The sequence below is a fragment of the Rhamphochromis sp. 'chilingali' genome, assembly GCF_963969265.1.
Source record: "Rhamphochromis sp. 'chilingali' genome assembly, chromosome: 1".
Lineage (NCBI taxonomy): Eukaryota > Metazoa > Chordata > Actinopteri > Cichliformes > Cichlidae > Rhamphochromis > Rhamphochromis sp. 'chilingali'.
Genome location: NC_137929.1, coordinates 287,545 through 314,143, shown reverse-complemented (window position 1 = coordinate 314,143; position 26,599 = coordinate 287,545). Strand labels below are relative to the sequence as shown.

The 26,599-nt window shown below is 43.0% G+C and overlaps 1 protein-coding gene across 23 annotated transcripts in view; it reads left to right on the top strand.

The window, feature by feature from the left end:
• Positions 1-25,858, top strand: part of ank2b (ankyrin 2b, neuronal) — a 156,166-nt gene extending 130,308 nt beyond the window's left edge. For 11 of the 23 annotated variants that reach the window (XM_080882695.1, XM_080882687.1, XM_080882694.1 and 8 more), the window contains 13 exons: positions 637-669; positions 883-904; positions 2,833-7,356; positions 7,818-7,895; positions 8,029-8,160; positions 8,277-8,414; positions 8,634-8,868; positions 9,231-9,291; positions 21,728-21,811; positions 21,902-22,066; positions 22,618-22,806; positions 22,962-23,053; positions 23,832-25,858. In XM_080882695.1, coding sequence (XP_080738821.1) covers positions 637-669; positions 883-904; positions 2,833-7,356; positions 7,818-7,895; positions 8,029-8,160; positions 8,277-8,414; positions 8,634-8,868; positions 9,231-9,291; positions 21,728-21,811; positions 21,902-22,066; positions 22,618-22,806; positions 22,962-23,053; positions 23,832-24,027 — 5,949 coding nt within the window. In that variant the 3' untranslated portion in view covers positions 24,028-25,858. Of the gene's footprint in view, positions 1-636; positions 670-882; positions 905-2,832; positions 7,357-7,817; positions 7,896-8,028; positions 8,161-8,276; positions 8,415-8,633; positions 8,869-9,230; positions 9,292-9,353; positions 18,826-19,218; positions 20,131-21,070; positions 21,164-21,727; positions 21,812-21,901; positions 22,067-22,617; positions 22,807-22,961; positions 23,054-23,831 lie in introns of those variants that run through there. The other 12 variants (XM_080882683.1, XM_080882685.1, XM_080882678.1 and 9 more) reach the window with 11 other exon arrangements.
• The last annotated feature ends 741 nt before the right edge of the window (positions 25,859-26,599 follow it).

Below are 26,599 nucleotides of genomic sequence, written 5' to 3'. Positions count from 1 at the left end.
GGAAATCTAATGATCAGGGACAATCTAGCACCAAAGTTCAGGCGTTCCAGTGTCCCTGTCCACAGTGACGGGAGGGCTCACCGTGGACTCACCAAGAACGAACCCCCTGCTCCAAAACTGACACCTGTAATCGTGACTGAAATTTGCAGCTGCACATGTTTTTTGGCCAAACAAGGCAAAGAGTTATCTGGCCACAATGACAGAAGCTGGTGAGGTTCAAACCCCAGATCCCAGACAGCCGCTAAATGAACTCAATTTGGCCAAGGAGAGACAGAATTATGGCAGATGCTTTTGGTCAAAGGTACCAAATATGCATCTATAACTGTGAGCCTGTGTGGATTAGAAAGAATCCAAAATAAAGTAATTAAAGATTTATGTTGCAGAATTATTCCCCCAGTGAAAAAGCCCAACATGACCATAACATCCATGCCCAACGTCTGAGCACAGCTGTAGCACACGTGTAATATATTTACCTAGTCCGTCTCTGAAGACCACTTTGACTTTCACTGACATCCACACTGACCTCTTGTTTTTGTTGCTATGGTAACCGTTGGTTTGCCCTTTGTCTGACCTTAATACTGCTCTTGTTTCTATTTGTACATCGTTCTGCTTCTTGCTGCTTCTTGTTCCCCAAAGGAGTCTGATTCAGACCAAGAACAAGAGGAAGAGGTAAAAGCAGCCAGCGCTTCTCATTTCCCTCGTCTTCCCATTAGCTCCACTAATCTGTCTTTGCCTCTGTCTGTAGTTTAGACTGTGATTCAGCAGTGACTTAGCTTATCTGTGCTCTTTCCCTCAGTAATAGGTGTAGTGATAGTTAAAATAATTAGCACGTGCAGCGGTCAAAACATCCTAACTGTTGTATTTCCATGTGATCTTTTTCAGACCAACAGACTGCTCGAGAAATGTAAGACGTACTTTTACTTACATACTTTGCTCTGCAACTTGTACTAACGTGGTTGCTGCTCTTTGATAAAAATGCATATATTTATTAATCAAAATAATATTGGTGTAAATGGTGTGAATAAGTCTAACACTAGTAATGAGAATGCAGAGGAATAACCAGACTCATACACATTCACCCTGAAGTCCATCTTTTCAAAGTTATGTTTCTCTCTACTTTTCTTGTTTCGTAATGATTTACACCTCATTGTTTCAATTTAATCCAATTTCATTCTTTTACAATGCGAGATTGGAGATACGAAGAAAGAGTTAAACAATGCAACTTACGTATGTACATAAATATGATCTTCATTCATACTGTGGTGATGTTTATGTGACGGCCTATATATACATATATATATATATCTATGTGCTAGCCTGAAAGCCAGCGTAGCGCTAACACTGTCATAATCGTGGTTGCTGATGTGGTTGCACTTGGCCCTGATTGGCCAGGTGGGTGGAAAAGTGCAGCTACTGTTGTGTTGTGCATAATTTGGGCTTTTACTCTGCATTTCCACACTTCGTTCTGCACTGGTTAGATCAAAAAGAGACTCTCAACAGTAACATGATTCACAGCTGCTTGTGGGACATGAGTTAAATGACTGTAGCCATTATACAGTAACAGAACAAATCACCTTTAAAAGGAGAAAGGACAAAATGTGATTCGCCATGAGTGAAGCACATCCAGACTCCACCTTCCTAATTCTGAACTTCCTTTTTCTTCCCAGTATTGTTTTTGTGGTGCAGTTTGTGCCATGTTGTGCTGGTATCATATGCTCTAAGTTCCTGAAGTTGGCTACTAGTGTAGTCAGGCTCCTCCCCCTCTCCCCTCCACCATGGCTTGTCTCGTGGTAATGTGAACATTCAGGAAAAAAGTCACAAAACATGTTAATTAGATACATTTAACAAATCAACCCATATTTGTTAGCGTTACGTTTCTAAAGGACGTGTTATTGAGTAAAACTCTATGGACCGTCTGTATTTTCAACTTTCACACAGTATCAGTGTCACTGACATTTTAAAAACTGGAATTGCTAAATGAACGGGCCCAGAACTCACCACATTACTGAAAGAAGACAAGCAACTAAGTACCAACTTTCTCATCACTCTTCTCTATGACCTCTCCATCATCATTTCCCTTTACTTTGCATGGAAATAACTTGCCATACTTACAAATGAATGTGTGTGCTGTGTGTCTGTGTGATTATACGTACCGTCTTCTTAGTGAGAGTTCATCTTGTTTGCTCTGTATGTCACCGTTTTTTGCTTCTGTTTCTTTTTTTGTGAGTTTTCATTACGGTTGTCTTCCAAATGCTGATTTAGTCAAAAGCAGAATGGAGTGAAATAGAATTCCTTCATTCCTGCTTGAATTGAAATAAAATATATTAGTTTTGCAATAGAGCTAAACATGGCAAATCCTCATACGCCATTTACATTATCACTGGCTTTCTTTCATAGAGTTAGTGACATTTCCCATACATCTGAGCAATCTTGAGATGTTTTGATGTTGTTTCTGTTTCATATGTTTTGTTTTGGTTTTCATTGTTTTGTTGGTTTCTCCGTCACATGCTAGTTTTTTTATCAGTTCCAGTTTTGATCTGTATTTTTGTCTTGTGAGTGTGGATGCAAGTGTAAAAGCAAGTTATTTCCTGCTCATATCCTTTCCCATTGGTATGTGTTTAGCATTTGCTTTACCACAGCACAGACATATGAAACTACAAGCCTAATTCCTTTGATTCCCTGGTGTACAGTAGAAACCATTGTGAGTTTGTTGTCCTATGATCCCTGCGGTGTGCTCCAATCTTGTCCTGACCACATTCTCCAATGTCTGTCTCCTTTCATTTAAATTTTTAATTTTCTTTACTCCTTACTTGTTCTTCTTCCGTATGGAAGATGAAGAGACGGAGACGTCAGTCCTGAAATCAGAGCTGATTCGAGAACCAGATCTTCTATCCGACGTGTCAGAGATGAAACAAGATTTGATCAAAATGACTGTCATCTTGACTGCAGACTCCGCTGAGAAATCCCCTTCCTTAGGAGGGTGTGGTCTAGAGAAAGGGACCGAGGAAGTTTCTGGAGAAGCGTTAGAAACAATGGAAAAAGACTTAGAGAAAGTCAAAGAGGACCTAGAGAAAGTCAGTGAAATACTGAGGGGTGGAACGTATGAGGGTGAGGTGGCAGAGGAGGCAGCGAAAGCAGCTAGAATGGCTGAGGAATGGGTTCTCCTCTCAGACAGTGAGATAGAAGAAGCCAAAAAGATGGCAGCTTTAGAAAATCAAGAGCTCGTCTTACGGGAAAGTAGAGGTAACAGAGGGACTCCCAGACCTAAAGCCATCAAGGACAGTGGTGACCTTAAAGAATACCTGCTGGATGTACCAATAAGCTCTAAAGTTAAAGCCAAAAAAGAGACAAGTTTCCAGGAAAGATTCACTGATGTTGTGCTACGCAAAAGTACAAAACCAACCACTCCAACCAAAGTACATGACAAACCCACCACTGGTGATGTTAAAAAGCCAGTGAGACGGAAGGGAAAAGACCAGGGGAAGACAGAGGAATCGACAGAAACAGGGAGTCGTCTAAGCGTGCCCACAGCCAAGGCCCCAGCATCCCCTGTATCCCCAGTGATTGAAGAAACTCCCATCGGATCAATCAAGGACAAAGTCAAAGCCTTACAACAGAAAGTGGAGGCAGAGCAAAAGAGCAAAAAGGTCACTGGAAGCAAACCTACGCATTTGCCTGTTATGAGCAAATCCTCCCCAAAAGCCAAAGAAACCGCTAAGTCAAAGCAGGCCCCGCATAAATCCCCTAAAGCTGATTCTGAAAAACTTGAAGAGACCATGTCAGTTAAAGAGCTGATGCAAGCATTCCAAACGGGTCAAGACCCCTCAAAGAGAAAGTCGGGGCTATTTCAGCTCAAAACATCCTCTTCATCCAAATCAGAAAAAAGCACTAAATCTGAAACTATCCACACAAAATCCACGACAAAAGCAGCAGCTTCACACGTCCCTCAAGAGCGAGAAGTGTCATTGGATTCCAAACCCCAAAAGAAACTGATCAGTCAGCAAGACAAAGACACAAAACCCTCTGCTGATTCAGAGCTAACTGACACTGTAGACTTTGGAAACGGTGGCCTTGATGATAGCTCTGGCAGCTTTAAACATGAGGGTGTGGCAGACTCCCTAAGTTCTGGAAATGGATCCTCTCATTTGAGCTCTGAGGACAGTTACAAACATGAGGGTCTAGCCACTCCGGGCACAAGCCCTGAAAGTCTAGGGCTTTCTCCCAAAACTGTAAAGCAAACCTCTACAACTTTGGCACCAGCTGCCGCAACAGTAAAGAAAGAGAGTAAAGACACAGAGAAGTGTGGGGATTCTGGTATAGGGACCACTGGTGACCAACTCTCTACAGAATTGACCCTCCTTGTCTCTTCCAGCAAGGCTACAGATGACCACACTACAAGTGAGTCTATATCTGTTAAGAGGAGTGAGTCAAAACCACAAAAGCTTACAAAAAGAATTTCAGAGACTATAGAAACTTTTCTTAGCGATGACGAAAGCCCCGATCATCAGCTAGTATTGTCTTTAGTTGGGTCGTCAGCTCCTAGATCCCCGTCTCAGCATCACGAAAGCTTAGACTTACTTTTAAAACAAGACCCAGATGCTCTCAGTCCGTTAGCTGATGACTCTTTAACAATAAGCCACAGAGACTCGTTAGAGGGTAGTCCTCTCATGGAAGAAAATTCCTCCCACAAATCCCCAGACTCTATTGAACCCAGCCCAACTAAGGAATCACCTCCTCATGACTCCTTAGAGAGCAGTCCTGTAGAGCTAAAAAGCTGCCCATTCTTCCCACTAGGTCCACCTAGCAAATCCTATAGCCATCCAGAGCCTCCCAAAGATGCAGAATTCCCCAAGGAAACTGTGCCCAGTAGGCTTCTTCGAGACCATGAGGCTAGTGCTGATGATGACAGTTGTGAGCAGACGTCTCAGATGACAAGTTCTGGTAAGAGCCCCCTCTCCCCTGACACCCCTAGTTCTGAAGAGGTAAGTTATGAGGTAAACCCCAAACCCCCTGATCATTCATTCCTCTTTGCTCTATCAAAACCGGCTGTCATCCCTGAAGACCCAGAAGAAGATAATGCATCAGACAGCCACGAAGCTAGGAGAAAGATCACTCCTGAGGAAGAGATGTTTAAGATGGCAGCCAAAATAAAAACATTTAATGAAATGGAACAAGACGTGAAGAGCAAAACGAAGTCTAGAAAAGATTTGTTTTCTCCAGCAGATGCCAAAATAGGGGATGACAGCTGTGAAAGTGAGAAGCTATCGCAAAGTGAATGTGGGTTCAGTACACCCACAGAGGATTCAAAATTAGCTCTTTTTGTTGATCCCCTTATTAAAGTACAACCTCCCTCTCCTTTTTCAGCAGGTTTGAATGATGGATGCCACAGCAAAGAGGCCAAGAGCACATCATCAACCAGTGTCACCTCAGAGGGACCTCACTCTGTCTCAGACCAGCATCATTCAAAATCCCAAATGAAAAAAGAAGAAAGTTGCCCATTATCTGGAAAAGCCAATAAAGCCAATAGCAACACAAAGGCATCAACATCAAATACTAAAAATAGGACTGATGAGCAAAAGGAAGAAAGCTTAAGGAAATCAAGGGAAAGTAGAGGAGATGATACGCATGGTGAAGAGTTAGAGATTAGTGAGCCACAGACAGGTGTGCTGAAAAGATGTAGTAATGTCACAGATGAAGTTAAAGGAGATCAGGCCGGACTCTGTGAAACTGTTATTACAAGTAAGACACAGGAAACGTTTAAACCAGAGGTCTGCATCTACGATGACACAGAGGATGACGAGACACTGGAACCTCCCAGGACCGAGTCCAAAGGTGTCACTGCAAGGGTAGATACCGAGTCTTGGTCTGCAATGCGGGAGGATGATGCCACTTTTGAAGCTCGCGTAAAAGAGGAGGAACAGAAGATACTGAATCTGGTTGTTGACCGTCAGTCTCCAGACACCACACCTGGTAGGACACCAACAGAAGAGAGCACTCCCACCAGTGAGCCCAATCCTTTTCTTTTCCAAGAAGGGAAGCTCTTTGAGATGACCCGCAGTGGTGCTATTGACATGACAAAGAGAAGCTACGAGGAAGAGGCTGTTGGCTTTGCCTTTTTCCAGATAGGAGAACAGCCTTTAGAGGAGCCCATCTTAGAAGAGCCCAGACAAGAGAGTCAAAGATCTGCTACAGAACCGGAAGTTGGTCTCAATTTAACACTAGAGGTTAAGACTGATAACAGTGAGCAATCCGAAGAAACAGCTGATTCACAGCTTCGGTCCTCGCCTGAAGATGAACAGCCAAGCTGCAAAGCTGATGCCTCCAAATCTAAAATCCCCAAAATGGGCATTTCAGCTTCAGCTAAACCTACAAAGAAAGATCGGACATCCCCAGAACTTCTAGAGATGAAAGCAGAGATAACTGAAAGATCCTTAGATTTAGACACAAGTTCCCTTGGTCAAATGATAACAAATGTACAGACAGCAGATACTACTATCACTAGATCAGTTTACTCTGAACAGGGGGAAGAGTCCTCTGACTCTTCTCCAGAGGAACCACAGTCAGTAATAGAAGCCCCCAAAACAACAGGAAAATCCAAACAAAGCGCTTCCAGTAGTGTTAAAAAGACTCCAGTCAAAGCACCAGCTAAGCCTACTTCTTCTCAAGGCCGCGGTAAATCAACAATTCATTCTCCATCTCATGCAGTTTCCCCTTCCAGCACTCCTAAAAAAGAGGCCATCTCTACTTCTGAATCTAAATCTAGAATTCCAGTTAAAGCTAGCACGATGAAGCCTGACTCTACTGTCAAACGTGCTGAAAATAACCAAGACAAAAAACTTAAGGTCCCTGTGAAAAAGGATACAAGGAGAAAATCTGAGACAGATGCAGGTCCCTCTGTGGATGTCAAAACCAAGACTCCATCTTCCAAAGCCAAGAGTTTCTGTGAGGGGGAGTCTCCCAGGTCATCTAAAAAAGAACAGGGTCGTCCTTTGAGTGCTGAGGCGGCAAAATCTAAGGGTTTTCAGTCCAGATTGCCAGTCCGAGGCAAAAGCGGTCAGTCGTCACATTCAACAACACCCACTAAAGAAAAAAGGGAGCCCTATAAAGAGCCCGTTGAGTTCTTTGAAGAGATAAGTGATGAAGCAGCAAAACTGGTGGCTAGGTTGGCAGAGGCAGACAGAGAGCAAGAGGTTGCGGCCACCATCTCAGATGACGAGAGCAGTCTCATTGATCCTTTAGTCATAGAAAGAGAACATTTCCCTCCCTCAGGAGACATCTTTCCCATTAGACCACTGTGGGACGAACCTGTTGAGACACAGATGCAGCGAATCCCAGACGATAAAGTCCAAAGTCAAGGTATCCCCCCAGTTTAAGGGGCTATTCTCTATCTCTTGTGCCTCATTAGTACGATAGCTAAAGGTGCTGCCTCTCTGTCTCTTGTGATTATGTCTTCTTGAAGTAAAAAGGAAAACATGTTGCTTGAGCTGTGTTTTTGTTTGTAATGATGTCTCACTTTCCTTGTATGTGTGCTGAAAATCTCAAGATTGACTTAAAGGCTTTATTGTGAAAACAACTTTAAAGATTAAAATGTGAATAATATCCAGAACAATTAAGTGTAATGGCAACAATTGATTGAAATGACACATCATGCTCTAGGGTATAGGTCTGGATCCTTAATTAATCCTATGTAAAGACATCGTTAGTAGAACACAAAAAAGAAAGCCAGTGAAGGTGTTTTATTTTTTAATATTTGTGAACATATCATTTGGAACACATTGCGGTTCTGACCGCTCATGGCTGTCTGGTGGTATTTGCAGTAGATCCACAGGATGAAGCAGAGAGAAAAGAGCAACGGTTGGCCATTATAGCTGACCACCTTGGCTTCAGCTGGACGGGTGAGTGACACCTCATCACGGCGATGAAGCGCTCAAGCTCAATGCATAGTTGGCAGGCCCTCAAGATACACCAGACATTCAAATGTATCTTCAAATATTCACGATTGTTACTGTATCATCTTCTCGCCAACAGAGTTAGCACAGGAGCTTGACTTCAGTGAGGAGAGGATCAATGAGATAAGAACTGGAAACCCCAACTCACTTCAAGACCAAAGCCATGCTCTTCTGAAAGTCTGGACAGAGAGGGAGGGAAATCTTGCCACAGGCCAGTGTTTAGTTCCTGTAGTTGGTACACATTTCTCAGAATTATTGCTTTTTACTTAATAAGTAAATAAATCTTGTTGTCAGCTTTGAAGTGAAACTTTTATTCTGTTTCAACAGAAGCAACACTTATCAAAAGACTGACAAAGATCAATCGAATGGATATTGTTCACCTTATTGAAAGCAGGACGTCTGAAGAAGAAACCTCACATACGTATGCAGAAATCGAGTGGACCATAGCACAGGACCATAGTGAAGGTGCACAAGCTAACCAAATACTTTGAGTATACAATACTAAAACAGGAAAACTGTAAGATTCATGCACGAGATTAGGTGATGTCTTCTAGTTACTAGACGTTTACTAGAATCTAGTAAACTTGCTAAAATACATTTAACTTCTGTTCAATGTGATATGACCGTGAGCTGTTGGCTGTTGAGAGGTTAAAATTTCCCTTCCTGTCCTGTGTGCCCGATCAGGTTTCGCTGCTCTTCATGAAGACATTGACAGCCCCAGGATCAGCAAGCGTACAGAGGCTGCAAAAAAGAGTCCACGCTCAGGACAACAGGTTCCCATAGTTTCAGCAGAAGACCTTTCATCCAGTTTGTCATCACTTCACGAGACAACAGGACGACCGGTGACAGACTCCACAGCAGCAGGCCTTCTTAGAACTGTTCACAAAGACAAGCCACAAAAAGATATGGAAACAACACAGTGAGTTACTCTGAATGCTTCGTTTAATGTCACCCCATCCACATTATCTAGTTGTTTATTGACAGCCGTGCACATGTTCTGCAACTGTTCTGCACATCAACAGAGAGAAACAAGGAACACATTGCTAAGGTTAAAAGCAGTTTGCTAAGATGCTTCCTTTATTACTTCTTTTTAGTGATCGTTTTGACACAGATTCGCAAACTTAATACGGTTTTTACTACTATGCATTAAATATTGTCGGTTTAATTTCCTTAAACTTGTGAAATATATTCTTTTACAGTAATATGAGCGATTAGGCCGATACTGGGTTATTTTGGTCATTTGTCTCAGCACTGCATTTCTACATTTTCTTTTCTTTGCAGCTTATCACAAAGAACATATGAGGAAATGACAGACTTGGTACAAACTGGCAGTTTTAAACAAGTAAGTCCTTTCTTCACATTGTACTGCACCTCTCCCTATAATCTCCGATCCCATGTGCTACACCCCATGTACAAAGGGGCACCCAAGTTATGTGCCCAAGTTACCCCAACGTCCACCTTCCCCACTTTTGAACGATGTGACCATGAAGGGGCTGCTGAAGATGAGGGGGCAGAGGGAGGAGAGGATTGGAGCTTAGAGTGTCTGCAAAGACCCCACTCTGGAGACAAAGCTCATCATTTGTCACCATTGCCTTGGGCAGAGACATCCGACAGTTCTCAGACAGGTGTATGCAAAAGTCGACCGTTGTCAATGACTGATTTTGGAGACAGTTTGATCGAGTGTGAGCAAGTGGAGCAAGACTTTCAGAAACTGTTGATGGAACTTACAGAAACTGATGAAGAACTACGCCTTACACAACAACATGCTGGTGAAAAAATGCTTCCCACTCAACCTACTACTGTACTCCCTTCTTATCCCCTCAATTTGATGACAGAAAGCACACAAGCAAAACAAATGGCCCCAAAACACATGGATGAAGTTTCATGCCGACTTTATAAGGTCCTGTATGGAGGCAATGTTGAGACTGTGGATTCAGATAGTGAGGATGTGTCTTTATTACCTACAGCTTACTCCCCTGATTACACAAAGCAAGAAGTCAGGAACAATGAGGTTCATGCAGGTGACAGGCAAACAAAGGCTGATAAAGACATTTCAGAGTTTGTGGTTCAGAGTGATGTGCACCACACTCCTTATACAGGCAGTCTTGATGTGAAATTCACGAGTAGCATGAATGAAACCCAAAATACAAATCAGACTGGTCATCTTGATGATGAGGATAATTTTGAAAACATGCTGTCACTCGGACAGAATGTACCTGAAAATGAGAACAAACCAGCAACACCAATGGAGTTAGTATCTGAATATGTTGGCAACTGGGTTATCATTTCACTTTCTGGTACTGAGGAAAGACCGCTTTCTCCAGAGTCACTAACCGAATACAGGCCAATGTCTCCAGACTCAGCAATGTTAGATATTAGATCGTACTCCCCTGAGTCTGTGACATTAAATGAAGACTTGTCCATAGACTCTCCCATACCACAATATGTATCATGTGTGAATCATCCTGTTACCATTCATTACCACTCATCATCATCATCATCAGAATCTATGCTGTCAGATACCGAGTATGAGGCTATGCCATTGCTTTTTGAGAAAAGAACAGTATCTCCTGATTCTCTTGGCTCTGTAAGTGATAATGAGCAGCTGTTGGTAATTCAAACAGCAGTTAGTGTAGAAGAGGGAAATGTTGAAATGCCTGAAACAGCAGCTTATGAAAGTGCTGATGTAGAGAACGAGTTTTTGGTATTTTCACCACGTCAGGACAAATCTTCATCTTTAACACAACATTCTATACCAGTCTGTGGTTTAGCTTTTGATGCAGACCACTGCAAGCTCATGTCTCAAATCTGTGACCCACAGTATGTAGGGGTGGCAAACTGCCACTCTTATAGAACCAGGCCGCAATCTTCTCTAGCTGATTCAGAAGACCCTGTTGAAGATAAAGCTGCTGATTTACCATCAGATTTTTGCAACATGTCCCTATCACGTCATTCTGAAACAAAATGTAGACCAGTAGCGCCAGAAGTGGTATTGCTTGAAGACATGTTTAGATCGGATTCCTCCCACTCACTGAGGATCTTTCAGGCTAGTTCTGTTACAGCTACAATGGAAAGGTCCTCATCACCTGATTCAATCTGCTCTGATCTAGAATACGGGTCTGTGTCCCTGGAATCATTATTCTCTGAAAACAGAGCTTCATCTCCAAATTCTGTTGATGAAGACATGGCTCTTACATCTGAGTCACCTATCCCAGAGTTTAAAGTAGCTTTGTCAGAAGGTTATGTTACGGCTACAATGGAAAGGTCCTCATCACCTGATTCACTCTGCTCTGATCTAGAATACGGGTCTGTGTCCCTGGAATCATTATTCTCTGAAAACAGAGCTTCATCTCCAGATTCTGTTGATGAAGACATGGCTCTTACATCTGAGTCACCTATCCCAGAGTTTAAAGTAGCTTTGTCAGAAGGTTATGTTACAGCTACAATGGAAAGGTCCTCATCACCTGATTCACTCTGCTCTGATCTAGAATACGGGTCTGTGTCCCTGGAATCATTATTCTCTGAAAACAGAGCTTCATCTCCAGATTCTGTTGATGAAGACATGGCTCTTACATCTGAGTCACCTATCCCAGAGTTTAAAGTAGCTTTGCCAGAAGGTTATGTTACGGCTACAATGGAAAGGTCCTCATCACCTGATTCACTCTGCTCTGATCTAGAATACGGGTCTGTGTCCCTGGAATCATTATTCTCTGAAAACAGAGCTTCATCTCCAGATTCTGTTGATGAAGACATGGCTCTTACATCTGAGTCACCCATCCCAGAGTTTAAACTAGCTTTGTCAGAAGGTTATGTTACGGCTACAATGGAAAGGTCCTCATCACCTGATTCACTCTGCTCTGATCTAGAATACGGGTCTGTGTCCCTGGAATCATTATTCTCTGAAAACAGAGCTTCATCTCCAAATTCTGTTGATGATGACAGGCCGCATTCACCTGAGTCACCCATCCCAGAGTTTAAAGTAGCTTTGTCAGAAGGTTATGTTACGGCTACAATGGAAAGGTCCTCATCACCTGATTCACTCTGCTCTGATCTAGAATACGGGTCTGTGTCCCTGGAATCATTATTCTCTGAAAACAGAGCTTCATCTCCAAATTCTGTTGATGAAGACATGGCTCTTACATCTGAGTCACCCATCCCAGAGTTTAAAGTAGCTTTGTCAGAAGGTTATGTTACGGCTACAATGGAAAGGTCCTCATCACCTGATTCTCTCTGCTCTGATCTAGAATACGGGTCTGTGTCCCTGGAATCATTATTCTCTGAAAACAGAGCTTCATCTCCAAATTCTGTTGATGAAGACATGGCTCTTACATCTGAGTCACCTATCCCAGAGTTTAAAGTAGCTTTGTCAGAAGGTTATGTTACAGCTACAATGGAAAGGTCCTCATCACCTGATTCACTCTGCTCTGATCTAGAATACGGGTCTGTGTCCCTGGAATCATTATTCTCTGAAAACAGAGCTTCATCTCCAAATTCTGTTGATGAAGACATGGCTCTTACATCTGAGTCACCTATCCCAGAGTTTAAAGTAGCTTTGTCAGAAGGTTATGTTACAGCTACAATGGAAAGGTCCTCATCACCTGATTCACTCTGCTCTGATCTAGAATACGGGTCTGTGTCCCTGGAATCATTATTCTCTGAAAACAGAGCTTCATCTCCAGATTCTGTTGATGATGACAGGCCGCATTCACCTGAGTCACCCATCCCAGAGTTTAAAGTAGCTTTGTCAGAAGGTTATGTTACGGCTACAATGGAAAGGTCCTCATCACCTGATTCACTCTGCTCTGATCTAGAATACGGGTCTGTGTCCCTGGAATCATTATTCTCTGAAAACAGAGCTTCATCTCCAAATTCTGTTGATGAAGACATGGCTCTTACATCTGAGTCACCCATCCCAGAGTTTAAAGTAGCTTTGTCAGAAGGTTATGTTACAGCTACAATGGAAAGGTCCTCATCACCTGATTCACTCTGCTCTGATCTAGAATACGGGTCTGTGTCCCTGGAATCATTATTCTCTGAAAACAGAGCTTCATCTCCAAATTCTGTTGATGAAGACATGGCTCTTACATCTGAGTCACCTATCCCAGAGTTTAAAGTAGCTTTGTCAGAAGGTTATGTTACGGCTACAATGGAAAGGTCCTCATCATCTGATTCACTCTGCTCTGATCTAGAATACGGGTCTGTGTCCCTGGAATCATTATTCTCTGAAAACAGAGCTTCATCTCCAGATTCTGTTGATGAAGACATGGCTCTTACATCTGAGTCACCCATCCCAGAGTTTAAAGTAGCTTTGTCAGAAGGTTATGTTACAGCTACAATGGAAAGGTCCTCATCACCTGATTCACTCTGCTCTGATCTAGAATACGGGTCTGTGTCCCTGGAATCATTATTCTCTGAAAACAGAGCTTCATCTCCAGATTCTGTTGATGAAGACATGGCTCTTACATCTGAGTCACCCATCCCAGAGTTTAAAGTAGCTTTGTCAGAAGGTTATGTTACGGCTACAATGGAAAGGTCCTCATCACCTGATTCACTCTGCTCTGATCTAGAGTATGGGTCTGATTCTCTGGAACCATTATTCTCTGAAAACAGAGCTTCATCTCCAGATTCTGTTGATGAAGACATGCCGCTATGTGCCATTACAGCTACTCCTGGAAAACCCTTATCACCCGTTTTGCTTTCGTCAAGGAATGAGTACTCAGCTCTATCATTTTGCTCTGCAGTTCGACCTTCATCTCTTTATTCTGAAATTTCTGGAGAAGACAGTGGTTACTTTCCAATGCCGACATTTGAAACAGGCCTTACTGAATCAATTTCAATTAGTGATCATAAATTACTACTTTCTAAGTCACTACTTCAACAATCAAGTGTAGACATAACTTGTACTGAACAGACACCCAAATCTCCTGAATCAGGAATCACAGAGTTTACAGAGACTGCTGGTAGTGGTAAGTCCTTAAAGAAGGTTAAAGTGCCCATCGATAAACTTGTTTATGGTGCTGAATTTTGGAAGCTAAGTTCTCAAATACATGATCATCACTATGTCGGAGAGACAAGTAAAACTGGGTTTTTTGAGTATGCTGGAACAAAAACTGAGTATGTTCTGGAGGATTCAGAGGACAGACCATTGTCACCTGATTCTAAGTCAGAAAACAGGTCTTTGTTGCTGGAGGAAATTCCAGATTCTCCAGATTCTTTGAAAGGCATGTGCTCGGATTCCCCAGTTCCTCCGATTTTCCCTTACTTTTCTAACATTTCAGAGTGTCACTCATCTTTACCAGAATCAGCTGTGTCAACTGATGGATTAGACCACAACAAAAGGAGGCCTTTATCACATGTTTCTGTAATATCTGCAGATGGAAGCGTTCCATTTTTACCTGATTCCCCCTTACAAGACCTCAGACCTGTTGTACCTGAATTGCACACAGCTGCCTTTGGATATAGGTCCTCCAAACCAGAGTCATTGCTTTCACATACTGATTATGGCTTCTCAACTTCAGTGGTCTTTACAAATGAGAGAACAGACTCACCTCAATCAGCTTCCAATCTTGAAGACAAGATGTCAGCAGCTGATGAAACATTTAGGGCACACCAGATGATATGTCAGCTGTATGATCCTCATTATGTAGGAGAAAGTTTTGTAAACAGAGCTGAAATAGTTGATGATACTGGGACCAATGTAGAATGTATTCAACTCGATTCAGATGTGGAAGAGAAGGAATTTTCTGCTTTATTTTTTGAACCTTCAGTTTCATCAGAATTTAGTCCTGCTGAGTCCTGCATCCTTGGCAGTCCAGGGTCTTTCAATTCAGAAACTGAATTGCGGCCACTTTCACCAGAGTCAGTCATGGAATATAGGCCCATGTCACCTGAAGACTTAGTGACCGAAATAAGAAGATGGTCTCCTGACTCAAGGGCATCCATTAATGAGTTTAGGCCTCTATCTCCAGACTCTCCTCTACCACCACCATTTAACCCAGATATAGAAGAAGGTGTGTTAGTTTTTGGAAGTAGGTCATCATCACCTACATTTTTCATGCTGGACAATGACTTAGAAGTTTTGGACATGCAATTTTTTGAGGTGAAGGGGGGATCACTTACACCAGATTCTGAAAATGAATTTAGGACACTTTCCCCTGATTCACCTATACCTGAATTCAAACATTTTATATTTCAGCCCCCAAGTGTTTCGAATGCTGAATGCAGGTCCAGTTCAACTGAATCTGTTTGTTTTTCTGATTTAGAATTTGAAGAGGGTCGATTTTTATCAATGACAGATGAACGCCGACTTCCATCGCCTGATTCAGGCGTATCTAGAGACGAAAGTCAAACTCAATCACCAGATTCATCTGAACCTCAGGTGATGTCAGGAGTAGCTGAACGTTACCCATCGTTTGTTGAGTTTAGATCAACAGTTATGTCTGATGTTAAGTATTCATCTTTAGCTAACCGCTTACTTGATACTGAAGATAGGCCAGTTGTTGTAGAATCATTAGAATCAGAAACTGAAGAGAAACCTTTGACCTTTGACTCTATATCAGAGTATAGAATTTCCTCACCTGTATCACTAATGGCAAATGTCACATCATCTTCTCCTGAATCAAGTGGCTCTCTAAACAAATCAGGTCATTTACCAAATTCCACTCTTTCTTGTGTTGATGCCAGTGGTCACAGGTTGTCATCACCTGAATCGGTAGCTTCAGAAATAGAATATGCTCCTTTGATTTCACAGATGTCTGATGTTAAGGACAGACCAGAGTCAGATGTGTCTGACCTCAGATGTTTGTCTCCTGACTCTCCACTACCCCAGTACACCACTATGTTAGAAGTCAAACACTGGCCCTTATCACCCATATCAGTATATTCAGATGAAGATTCAGAGAGAGATTTGTGTGCCACAGGGCTTTTTAAGGACAGAGCCGAATCTTCTGAATCAGCTGCATCAGAGTTTAAACTTTTACTAGACTCACCAATTCCTGAATTTAGACCAGATCTAGAATCATCAATATCATATAGAGACTTCAGGTCTTGTTCACCTCAATCTGTGTTATCTGATTTTGAAACAGAGTTATATTCTCTTACGGTCCCAGAAGGCCAGCATTCATCTCCAGAATCCTTACCATCTGTGAGCAAATACACAAGTCTTTCTCCTGATTCCCCTGTACCTGACTTCAGACGGGGTTTGCCAGAAACTAATGTTGAGTTCAAAGCTCACGGGTCATCGTCACTTGAATCAGTGGCTTCAGAAACAGAATATGCTCCTCTGATTTTACAGATGTTTGAGGACAGGGCAGAATCTCCTGATTCAACTCAGTCAGAAGATCATTGTAAACCCCTTTCACCTGCCTCACCCATTCAGTTACCTCGTGAGTCTCACAGTGCTTTAAGGTCCATGTCCCCTGAGTCAGTGCTTTCAGACCTAAAAATAGACCTCCCAACACTTGGTAAACCACTTTCTCCTGAATCTCTATCATCAGATAAACTTTCACCTGATTCACCTGTACCTGACTTTGTGAAAACACTGTTTAGAGTACCCAAAAATGTCTTTGTACAAAGATCGGCATCTCATGAGTCAACATGTTCGGACGATGAATATATTTTTATAAGTTTAAGCTCACTAGTTCATGACATGAGATGCTCTTCACCTGGCTCGGTAGCATCTGGAGATGAGTACCAAGTGCAGTCACCAGACTCGCCAATACCCGATTACACACCAGGAATGCCAGAACACGTCATTGTAAATGTTGGGTATCGCTCATCCTCTCCTGAATCCATCGAATCAGATGTCGAGTACGCTGTGAGGGACTTTTTGATGTCCACAATTTTCTGTGTTGAGAACAGACCAGATTCTCCTGAATCAGTAGAATCAGAAACAGAAGAAAGGCCGCTCTCTGTTGAATCTATACCAGAATACAGGCCCATGTCTCCTGGGACATTAGTGCTACTTGGAAACATTAGATCAGCATCTCCAGAATCTACTCAGTCATTTGATGAACACAAGAAGCTTTCTCCAGACTCACCTCTCCCTTGGTTTGCACAAAATGTTTTTGAGGCTCCAGCAGCAGGAACACTTTATGGCAGCTCATCCTCTGAATCATTATCATCATTGTTTTCAGATCTGGACTGTGATCTGACATATTCTCCATTTAACGCAAGAGTCACTACCAAGAGAGCATTGTCAGCGCAGTCCGAAAGATCATATGACGAACTCCTGGGGTCTGAATCACCAGTGCCCGATTTCACAAAGAGTTTTGTGGAAACTTTCACGTGTGTGAGAAACATGTCACCATTAGACTTTTCAGATTCTGACAGTTTATCCCAGGCTTCAGCTCCATTCTGTACGGGAGAAAGAACAACATCACCTGAATCTTTAGTATTAGATATGGAGGAAATACTTGCATCCAGATCATCTTTAAATGAATCAAAAGACCCACCTGACCCTAAAGAATCACTAATTATGGTAACTGAGTATAATCTCGCTGATGATGCTGAGCGATGGAGTCCAAGTTCTCAAGCAAGTCATCTTCAGTGTGCCAGAGAAACTTTGCATAGTAAAAAAAGGTTTACACAGTTTGTTGACAGCACAATGGACTACGAGAGAAGTGAAACAGATGACGAAAATCGGACAGAAAAGGATAAAAATTCAGAGGAGGCAGAGTCACTTCCACCTATGACTGAACACATTTTCTCTTCACGAGCACTTCCATACAGACAGGGAAAGTCTATATTTGAATTGCCTGAGGCAGAAACACAGGATGAAGGTTCACCAGAATCCTCCATGTCCCCCAATGCAGTCATGGTGTTAGATGCAAGAGCACCATCACCAGGACCTGTGACATCAGTCAGTCAGTTCAGACCACTTTCACCAGATTCTCCAGTACCAGAATTTACAGTGGCATTGTCAGAATGTGTAATGTTTCCCAGATCATCATCGTCACCTTTAGCATTGGGTTCAGATCATATGCCACTGAATTTAGACTTTGACTTTGTAGAATGCAGACCATCATCTGTGGAAGTTCCACTGTTTGATAATCAAAACGAGACAGACAGGCCACTATCCTCTGAGTCCTCTGAATACATACCTGTGTCATTTGAATCTGCCGTACACATGGCTGACAAAAGAGCATCATCTCCAGAATCAATGCCAGAGTTCAATGAGAACAGGCCGCTGTCTCCAGACTCTCCCATCCCTCAGTTTACAGAGTCGTTGGAGGCTTACAGCACTATTTGTGAGTCATCGTCAACTGAATCACAGAGTTCAGACTCAGAGTACGAGTTGATTGTCAAATCATCAAAAGTTGCTGGTAGTGACAGACCATCCTCACCTGAATCTGTGTCGTCTCTCGGTGAGTTTGAACAACTGTTACCTGACTCACCGGTACCTGAATTTATGAGAATATTGTCATCTTATTTTATGAATGCTACTCCAGTAGATAGATCATCTTCTCCGGTTTCTTTTGCATCAGACTCTGAGTTTGTGGCCTTGCCTGTTGATTGTTGGATTAATGATATTTCGCGACCTTTGAGCCCTGAAACTGCGGAATCAGAGGAGGAATTAGACTCTGGTCCATCTTCATCGTTACTTATCAAAAGCCCAATAGCGATGTCACCGTTAGTAATTCAAATTGGGGATAAGTCTGGTGAAGAACATCCTAAGTGGCAAGAAATGAAAGAATTACAACCAGAATTTCAGTCATACAAAGAATGGATGGAGCCCGGATCCCAGGTTGGAAGCTTCTCAACTTTACAAACCACCGTCTGTGAGGAAGACTCACATGTTAATGATGGTGAAGGAAAGCAGAAGAAGACCCAGCCTGTTAGTGTTGATGATCTAAAGACCAAGCTAGCCTCTCAAAGGGTAAGACTGAAAGCATGAAATCCAGCAGAGAGTAACTAGTTTTCATTAACGTAACCTTTTATGTCACTTGGACATAAAAAAGTGTAACTGTGTGACAAAAAAAGGAAAATACATTGCTGAACTAACAACAACATGGAGTGCATTAATGCTGGGGATGTGTCGTGAGCTACTAATTATTCCCTTCAGTTCATTTGTCTGACGACAGACGGTTGTTTATTGAGGGGCACTTTTTGCAGTCTGTTGCACGTTTCTAAGCAGTAAACCTATTTCCCTAAACTCAGACTAAACTTGCTTTGTTTTTCTGGATTAAAAAAGGCTTTGTCTGCATGGTTAAAGCTCACCCTCTGGTATTCTTAGTTAGCTACTGAGATAATGTTGAAATTTCACTTCCAGGCTCCTGAGACACCAAAGGAAACACGGTTTCAAACAGACGATGACACACAGCTTCAGTCTGCTACACAGCAGAGCAGTAACATAGGTGTGCTCTTTGGTGAAGACAAGCTGATGGCATCAGTCCCTCTACAGCTACCTGAACACAGCACATACACAACTCACAGAGCTGTTACTCCAATTCTGCCTTCACGTGAGAAGGTTTCATTTGCATCCCACAGGTGCTCTGAGTGGGAGCTGTCCCTGAAGGAAGCACAATCTAGTGAGCACTTTTCACCCTCGCCAACTCCTGATCGAGATTACCAGGCAATGCTTCCAGAACATCTGAGAGCTCCTGACTGTAGCCAAGTGTCCTTGAATGACAGGAGCCTCCTGTTGTCAGTGTTCAGCGACTCTATGTCAGCTAAGCTTGAGAGCCAAGCTCTGACTAAGAAAGAGTCTGAAACCCTTGGAGACACCGAAGACTTTTCACCAGACTTTAAGAAGGTCCTCACAGGAACTAGAGAGAAACAAGCGTCCGAATCTGAATTAGGTAAACCAAATGTCCCAGTAAAGCAGCACTTCAAGGGCTCTGAATCTCCACAGCACTCTGATTCAGATATGGAGTTCTTTGACTGCAGACAAGCCTTCTCTGACTTTTCGGAACCAGAAGATGTGATTACCTATCATATCTCTGAACCCCCTTCACCAGTACCTGGGAGTAGTCTTGATACTGGCCTTCAGCGTGCTACTCAAGCAAACCAGCTCTTCTTGCGGGCAGAAGATAGAAATCTCTTCTCTACCAGCAGCGAAAGTCTTCCTGAATTTGCTTATGATGTAGAGGCGTATCAGACAGACAGTGGGCTCCCTGTACTGGAGGAGCTCCCTTCCAGAGATCAGGCAGAATACTATGACGATGATGACTTCCTGGGACGGGTAAGAGGTTGAGCATGAGCACAGTGCTGTGGATCTGCATTCCTAAATCAAGAGACAAACAAGCAGTCGGTACTTTGGAGACTAAAAGACACTGAAATGCTTTTGTGTGCATAAATATTAGAAATATTGCAAATGTCATAACACAAACACTTCTTCCTCACACCAGTGTGCTGTTTGGGGTTTGTTTGTTTGCAGTATCTCAAACTGTTGCTGAAATGCATGAGCTGCTGTAAGGAGTCTTTAACAGAGACATTTGCACCTGTTTGCTTTGATTTCTGCCTGTTGCAGTTCATCCCACTCACATGTACAGATAATCCCCCCCTTAAATATATGCAAAAAGAATTTCCTTTAGCTATGAAGGATACAGTCATATGGGGCAGTGCAGTTATGCTTTTGTTTATGCACAGCTCTCTTAAGGTAAAGAGTTGAGTTCTGGTCTTTGGACTACTACCCCAGCTCGAGTCTTTTATTTTTTAGCCGTTCTGTTGCAGATTTGTGGGAGTACTTCAGACCCCCCTTTGTTCTTCAGTAGTAGTAGCGTCTTCGGTACAGGTGGCCTTTCATTTGACTCTGGGATTCAGGACTTCCCTACACTGACTGCACGTACCCAGGCCAAGTGCAGCTCATCGCCTCTAACTCCTGCTAACAATGTTTCCACTTTGACTTGTTTGGACGTCAGATTGATGGACAGCAACAACTTCTGGCCAACAATCTGGGCAGTTCATTGCTTGTGTTGATGCTCACCTGAATGCTGTAGACTTCTGCTCACATGCATTTGATTAGCAGAACCTGCTACTGCTACTTACCCTCTTGATTCCTGTGGAAGCAGTAACAGTGTACTCAGTTTTTCACAGCATTGCACAGAGACCTGTGGCTGCAGAAGTTAACTGTAGACACTGTTTAGACCCATGCTATGTTGACCCATGCTGGTTATGTGCAGGAGATAGCTGAGGAGCTAGGGATGCTGTCCTCTGATAGCTCAGAGGAGGATGTACTGACCACCAGGGTGGTCCGACGCAGAGTAATCATTCAGGTAAACGAGCATGACTGCGTGCAGTGCAGTGCGCCTGTGGCCTGTTGAAGGTTTAGTGGATAGTTTTGCTGCTCCTTTTTCAGCCTGAGCTTTTCAGATTAATCCTGTATAATACACTCGGCTCAAATTCATTTTCCTCTAATGCAGAACGTCATATTTCAGAGAGTCAGCTAGAAACTTTGGTCCTTTACAATTTCATTGACTTTAGATTCACATTTTTGGTTTTTTTGCTTGTTTTTTAAGATAAATTTGTATTTCTACACTTTGTTCTACACATGTTGTCGTGTCACCATTAGGGTTTTTTTTCTTTTGTTACTGGAAGTGATACTTGTGCATTGAAACAGGAAAGCTGCACTGTGTATAACCTGAATGGACCCATAATGACGCTGGTATTCAGCAATCGTCAACACTGTTTTCAGACGGACTTGAAATACAGAGATCTGTTGGAGCTGACTATTATTAATTACCGTTGGATTGACTGCAAAATGTTCTTTGACGTCTGTAGATTGTGCGTAATGTGAGTGAAGGTGTGAACCCACAGCAAGCGTTTTGTGTCTTTTGCAGGCCGATAACCTGCCAGACATCCCCCTGCAGACCCTGACAGAAGAGAAGTACATCGATGAAGATGGCAACATGGTGGTCAAGAAAGTGAGGAAGATTCAACACTGAAATCTGTATTACACTTAAAACCTGGTCCTTCATACAGAAAACCTTTACAGTGACTTGCCTCTCCAACAGGTCACGCGGAAGGTCATTCGTAAATATGTGTCTCCAGACGGCATGGAGACACAGGAAGTGACCATCGAAGGCTCTCACCAGGAGTCGGTCCAGATAGAGGAGGGAGATGCTGTTTCAAAGGTGGTGAAGAGAACTGTGCTTCATAGTGGAGGCGATCAGAAGGAGGTGAGAGCCTCTGACGTCTGCTAATCCTACTGTTGCTTTGTGTTTTATATCCGGTAATGAGGAGAGTTATTTTGCTGCAGTCGAGAGTCAATTTATTTTTTGCCTCAAAGTGCTGCAACCTGTTGCAGGTGAGGGGAAAGAGAAGTGAGCAGAGAGGTGAAGTGCAGGGAGAGAGTGCTGCTAATATTAAATACAGAAGTGCTGCATATACACACTGTGAGACTGAGCGAAGACAAACTGCTTAGTCTAACAAACTCAACCAAGGGATCATTCAGGGCCTCCTGATGCAGCTGTGACGGTTTTAAGCCTGAATCCAACTGGATGCTGGCTCCAGTGGAGGGTCTGGCTGCAGCTCAGGTAGATCAGTCTGCATGCCTGATGTCCTCGGGGAAGAAATTCACCCCAAGTTAACGTCTCTGATGGACTCGCTTTCTCTCCGATGTGTTTGGGTGAGCCAGTTAACTGTAAATCCAGTTAACTGCAGGCACGTCTTTGCTGTACTTCAGTCCACTGTTATTCAAAGTAACCGTGACATCGTATTTCCTTCCCAGCTGACCTTTTCAGAGTCCCCGGCTCTGAGCGCTGCCACAGCGTCAGAGTTTGAAGTGGAGCCAGTGCAGGGCAGAAAGGTCAGCAAGGTTGTCAAGACAACTGTGGTGAGAGGCGAGAGGATGGAGAAGCACACAGGAGACCCGTCGCTGGCTGCAGACCTGCCTTCAGCCAGAGAGGACTTTGAGAAGGTGAGTAAGATTTCAGCTCAGGAATAATATTTGTTTTTAGACGCGTCGAGGATGAAAGGACACTCGTGGTGTAATGCAGGCATTTTATCACTGCGCTGAGAAAACCTGAGAGCTTTCTAGCATTTGATCTGTCTTTCCTCATTCTTCCCCTCCAGGCAATGAGTTACGCTGGAGGATTTGGAAAAGTGCTAATGCCGCATATAGTAGAGAAAGAGATTGTACAGGATGACGGTTCTGTGGTTAAAAGGTTGGACTGCATGAGTGTGCTGTGTGACCACACTGTGACTGTCCTAACCTTTACTGTCTGTGAGGGAGAAAAGAGACACGTGCGCACATTATTTTTATACAACTTCTGTTGTTTTCATCAGATCCTGAGATGTGCAGTGTAGCAATAATAGATGCAGACACACATATTTCACATTACTGGCATTCCTGGTATGAAACAATGGTGCCATTACTGGTACAACCAGTGAGTAATAAAGCAAAGTGACAGCAGCATATGCTAATGTTTGCTTATGCTCTGCTGGTTTCTGATGCTTGTTTCAGCCACGTTTTGTTCCAGCGGGCTAGAGAGAGAACAGGCTGTGAACTTGTTTTTCATTTCAGTCCACATGATGTGTGACATCATTCTTTTAAAAGGGCGTCGCCACATTTGATTTGATCCAACAACAAAGCCTCCAGCTGGACTCAAACCAGCATCCTTTTAGATGTGACAACACCATGTAACCACACGAGTATAGATGCAATACAGTTACAATTATTAGGGATTTAGGAAACAACACAATGATTCTGAGTTTGTTTAGATGGTTCTAGAAATCTGAAATATCTGAAAAACATTTAAAATCCTGATGCAAATATTTAAACAACAGTTAAAGCATGATGCATCATGTGGTGCGATATGATTAATTAACATGGAAATGAAGGTGATGCATTTATTGTTCTTTATGAAACAAACGTGGAGCCTGGCAGTCTGCAGCCACTTACTGTGATCCTGGATGAACTACTACTGTTTCCTGTTCCTGCAGAAGCCAGATGCGTAATTCACGCAGCCAGAAGAGGACCGTGGTGAGGGATGCTCAGGGGAAGCATGTGCACCTAGAGCGCCTGGACAACACCGCAGATGCCCTGCAGCCTGATGCGCTGCAGCAGCACCTGCACCGACTGCTCCAGCGCTACTGTGAGGACACCGAGGATGAGGAGGAGGATGAAAACCTTAGCTGAGCAGCTGCTTCCACTGATCTACATTTTCCACTGAAGCTTTTGGTGACGTACACTTCCTCAGATCGAACCGCCCTCTGTCCCTGCTCATCACTGGAGTTTTTCTTTCTTCTTCTTTGGTTTGTCAGATATTGGAACCGTATTTTTGTGCTTTAACGATAGATGTTCGCTCTGATTGTGACCAAAGATAGCCACCCCTCACCGTCCTGATGATTTTTGTTCGTGTTTCGCTTCCTGCGGCTGCTTTGATGTGATGTAGGTACGATGCACCAAAGGCGGATTAGAAAGAAAAGGCGCGTCTCGGATGTTTCGCCTCACGCACCGGCCTCTTCTTGAAGAACTCGTGTAAACATTTGTACATAGGGGAGTTGATGACAAAAAGTCAAGCTGGGACTGGAAAGAAGCTGAAATAATTCAAAGCATTTACCACGTTAGCCCACCTGAACCTGCTGTACATGCACCAGCTGCAGAACGGCCACAGTACACATGAGATTAATGCCAGATAAAGTGTGAATGCGTATCATCAGAAACTCAGCCGACATCAACCCGCCCATCTGTTCACAAAGGCTGTGTGCTCACACCTTTTGTCATCTGCCCTTACTTTATCCACGTGTCTGTCCTTCCTGCACGTGTGGAGCATTGTTTCTGTCACCTGTGTGTGCCGTGTCTACGGAGAAAGAAAGTAGTGATGATGAATGTTTCGGTGCAGCACTCATGTCCTCGTGCTTCATGTTGGTGGTTTTCCTTACCTGCAGCTACTCGTAGCGTTTCCACACCTTTTAAAGCGCAGCTTTGACTGTTACTGTCAACAAATCTACAGGAAAACCCAACGCCAGCTCTGCTTTTGCTCCTCTGCTGCACACAGCTGTCATTGGCCATGCATGCAGCAACATTTCCTCCAGCCTGCAACACTGACTTTAATATAAAATGAAGTGTTGAGTCTGTGAGAAAATGGACAGTTTGCCTTTGATTTATTAGGAAAAATGGCATCACAGGTTTCATGGTCTCAGTGTTCTTCAAGCTCGTTTAGCAAATTATGGACGGAAAATAGACATTGGAGCAAAAACCATATGAGTTGGTAACAGTCGGAAGGAAGAACTATCAACAGGAAGAGACCTCTGGTAGTGATTAAAGAGAAAATGAACAGCCCACAGGCTCTAATTAGATCAACTGATCGCTCCAACAGAAACCAGTGGGTCCTTTTAGAGTCTGGTTATGGTCCCAGTAACACTCTGTTGGTTTTGGGCTTCTCGTCAGATTTGTAGACACGTAACAGCAGACTTGTCCTTTAGTTTTGTTTTTCAACACATAAATAATGTAGTCGTGGATTTGCTTGTTTCCTGTCATCACTGTTACCACGTTTGACTTTAAAGCCACTTTAAACCCAGGCCGAGGCTTTTACCCGCTTCATTTGTGACACCTGTGTTTCTTTATTTATTGCTGTGTGTGTGTGTGTGTGAGAGAGTTTGGATGTATTTTGAAGCTACAGGTAAACCTTTGTTTGTTCCTTTGCCATCGCAGACAAACAGTTGTGTTGCTATAAGGCGGCTGCGACGCATTCAGACATGATTACGTGTGTTTGCTGTTCATCTACATATTTTCCATGTAACAATGTTGCCATTTACTTTGATCCACTGGAAGAATAAAGGTCAAAAAGATAAAACCAATCTCATAACGGAGCATCTTAATTCCATGGTGATGACAATATATACATATTAACAGTGCAAATATTTATGCGGGCATGTATGACTTTATCAGATGATCAAAATAAAAATGCTAATGAGGTAAAAGAGCTGCAGTGTGTTTGTGGCACAACAATAAAACTGTACATGTCTCGAATGATGCCCGTTGTCATTTTTTCACCACATATAACTTCAAAGAGTTTGTGGCAAAGACGAAGGATATTTCTGTCCACTGGGAGTTCTGGGAGAACACTGGTCAAAGCTGAACTGAGCCTGCAGCAGGTGAGTTTTCTGTAAATCGGTTAATGCTGAAGAAAGTGCCAACTGTACACACGGTTTTATGATTGTAGCTTTGGGAAGACTTACACTAAAATTAGCATAAGATAATACGAGTATCTGATAAAACCTGAATCTTTATACTACGAATGTTACAGAGATACACAGAGGAGGGTCAGATATGCTGCTTTGAATGCACATTTATCAGTCTCAGAGTTTGTGGAGGTATTTTGGTCCTCTGTTCTTTACAACATGAGGTCATAAATATGTGAAAAGCTCGATTACTGCTCACGTGTTTGGGATTTTGGCCAGGCTTAAGCTCGGGGGTGGGGAGGGCCTCGAGGGCCGGTGTCCTGCAGTCCTGCAACACACCAGTTCATTACCTCTGGAGAACCTCCAGACATGTAGAGGAGGTCCTTCAGCAGTCTGAATCAGCTGACACGTCTAAAACCTGCAGGACACTGGAGGCCTGAAGTTCCCCTTCCTGCTTTAGCTGTTGGACCTCAGCTAGCACAGAGGTTTTACATTAACAGCTTGGTTTATGAGGTATTGTATTACCTGACAATACAAAGCATTTTTAGACTGTTGTGATTCGGTGCTATGTAATAACATTGAAC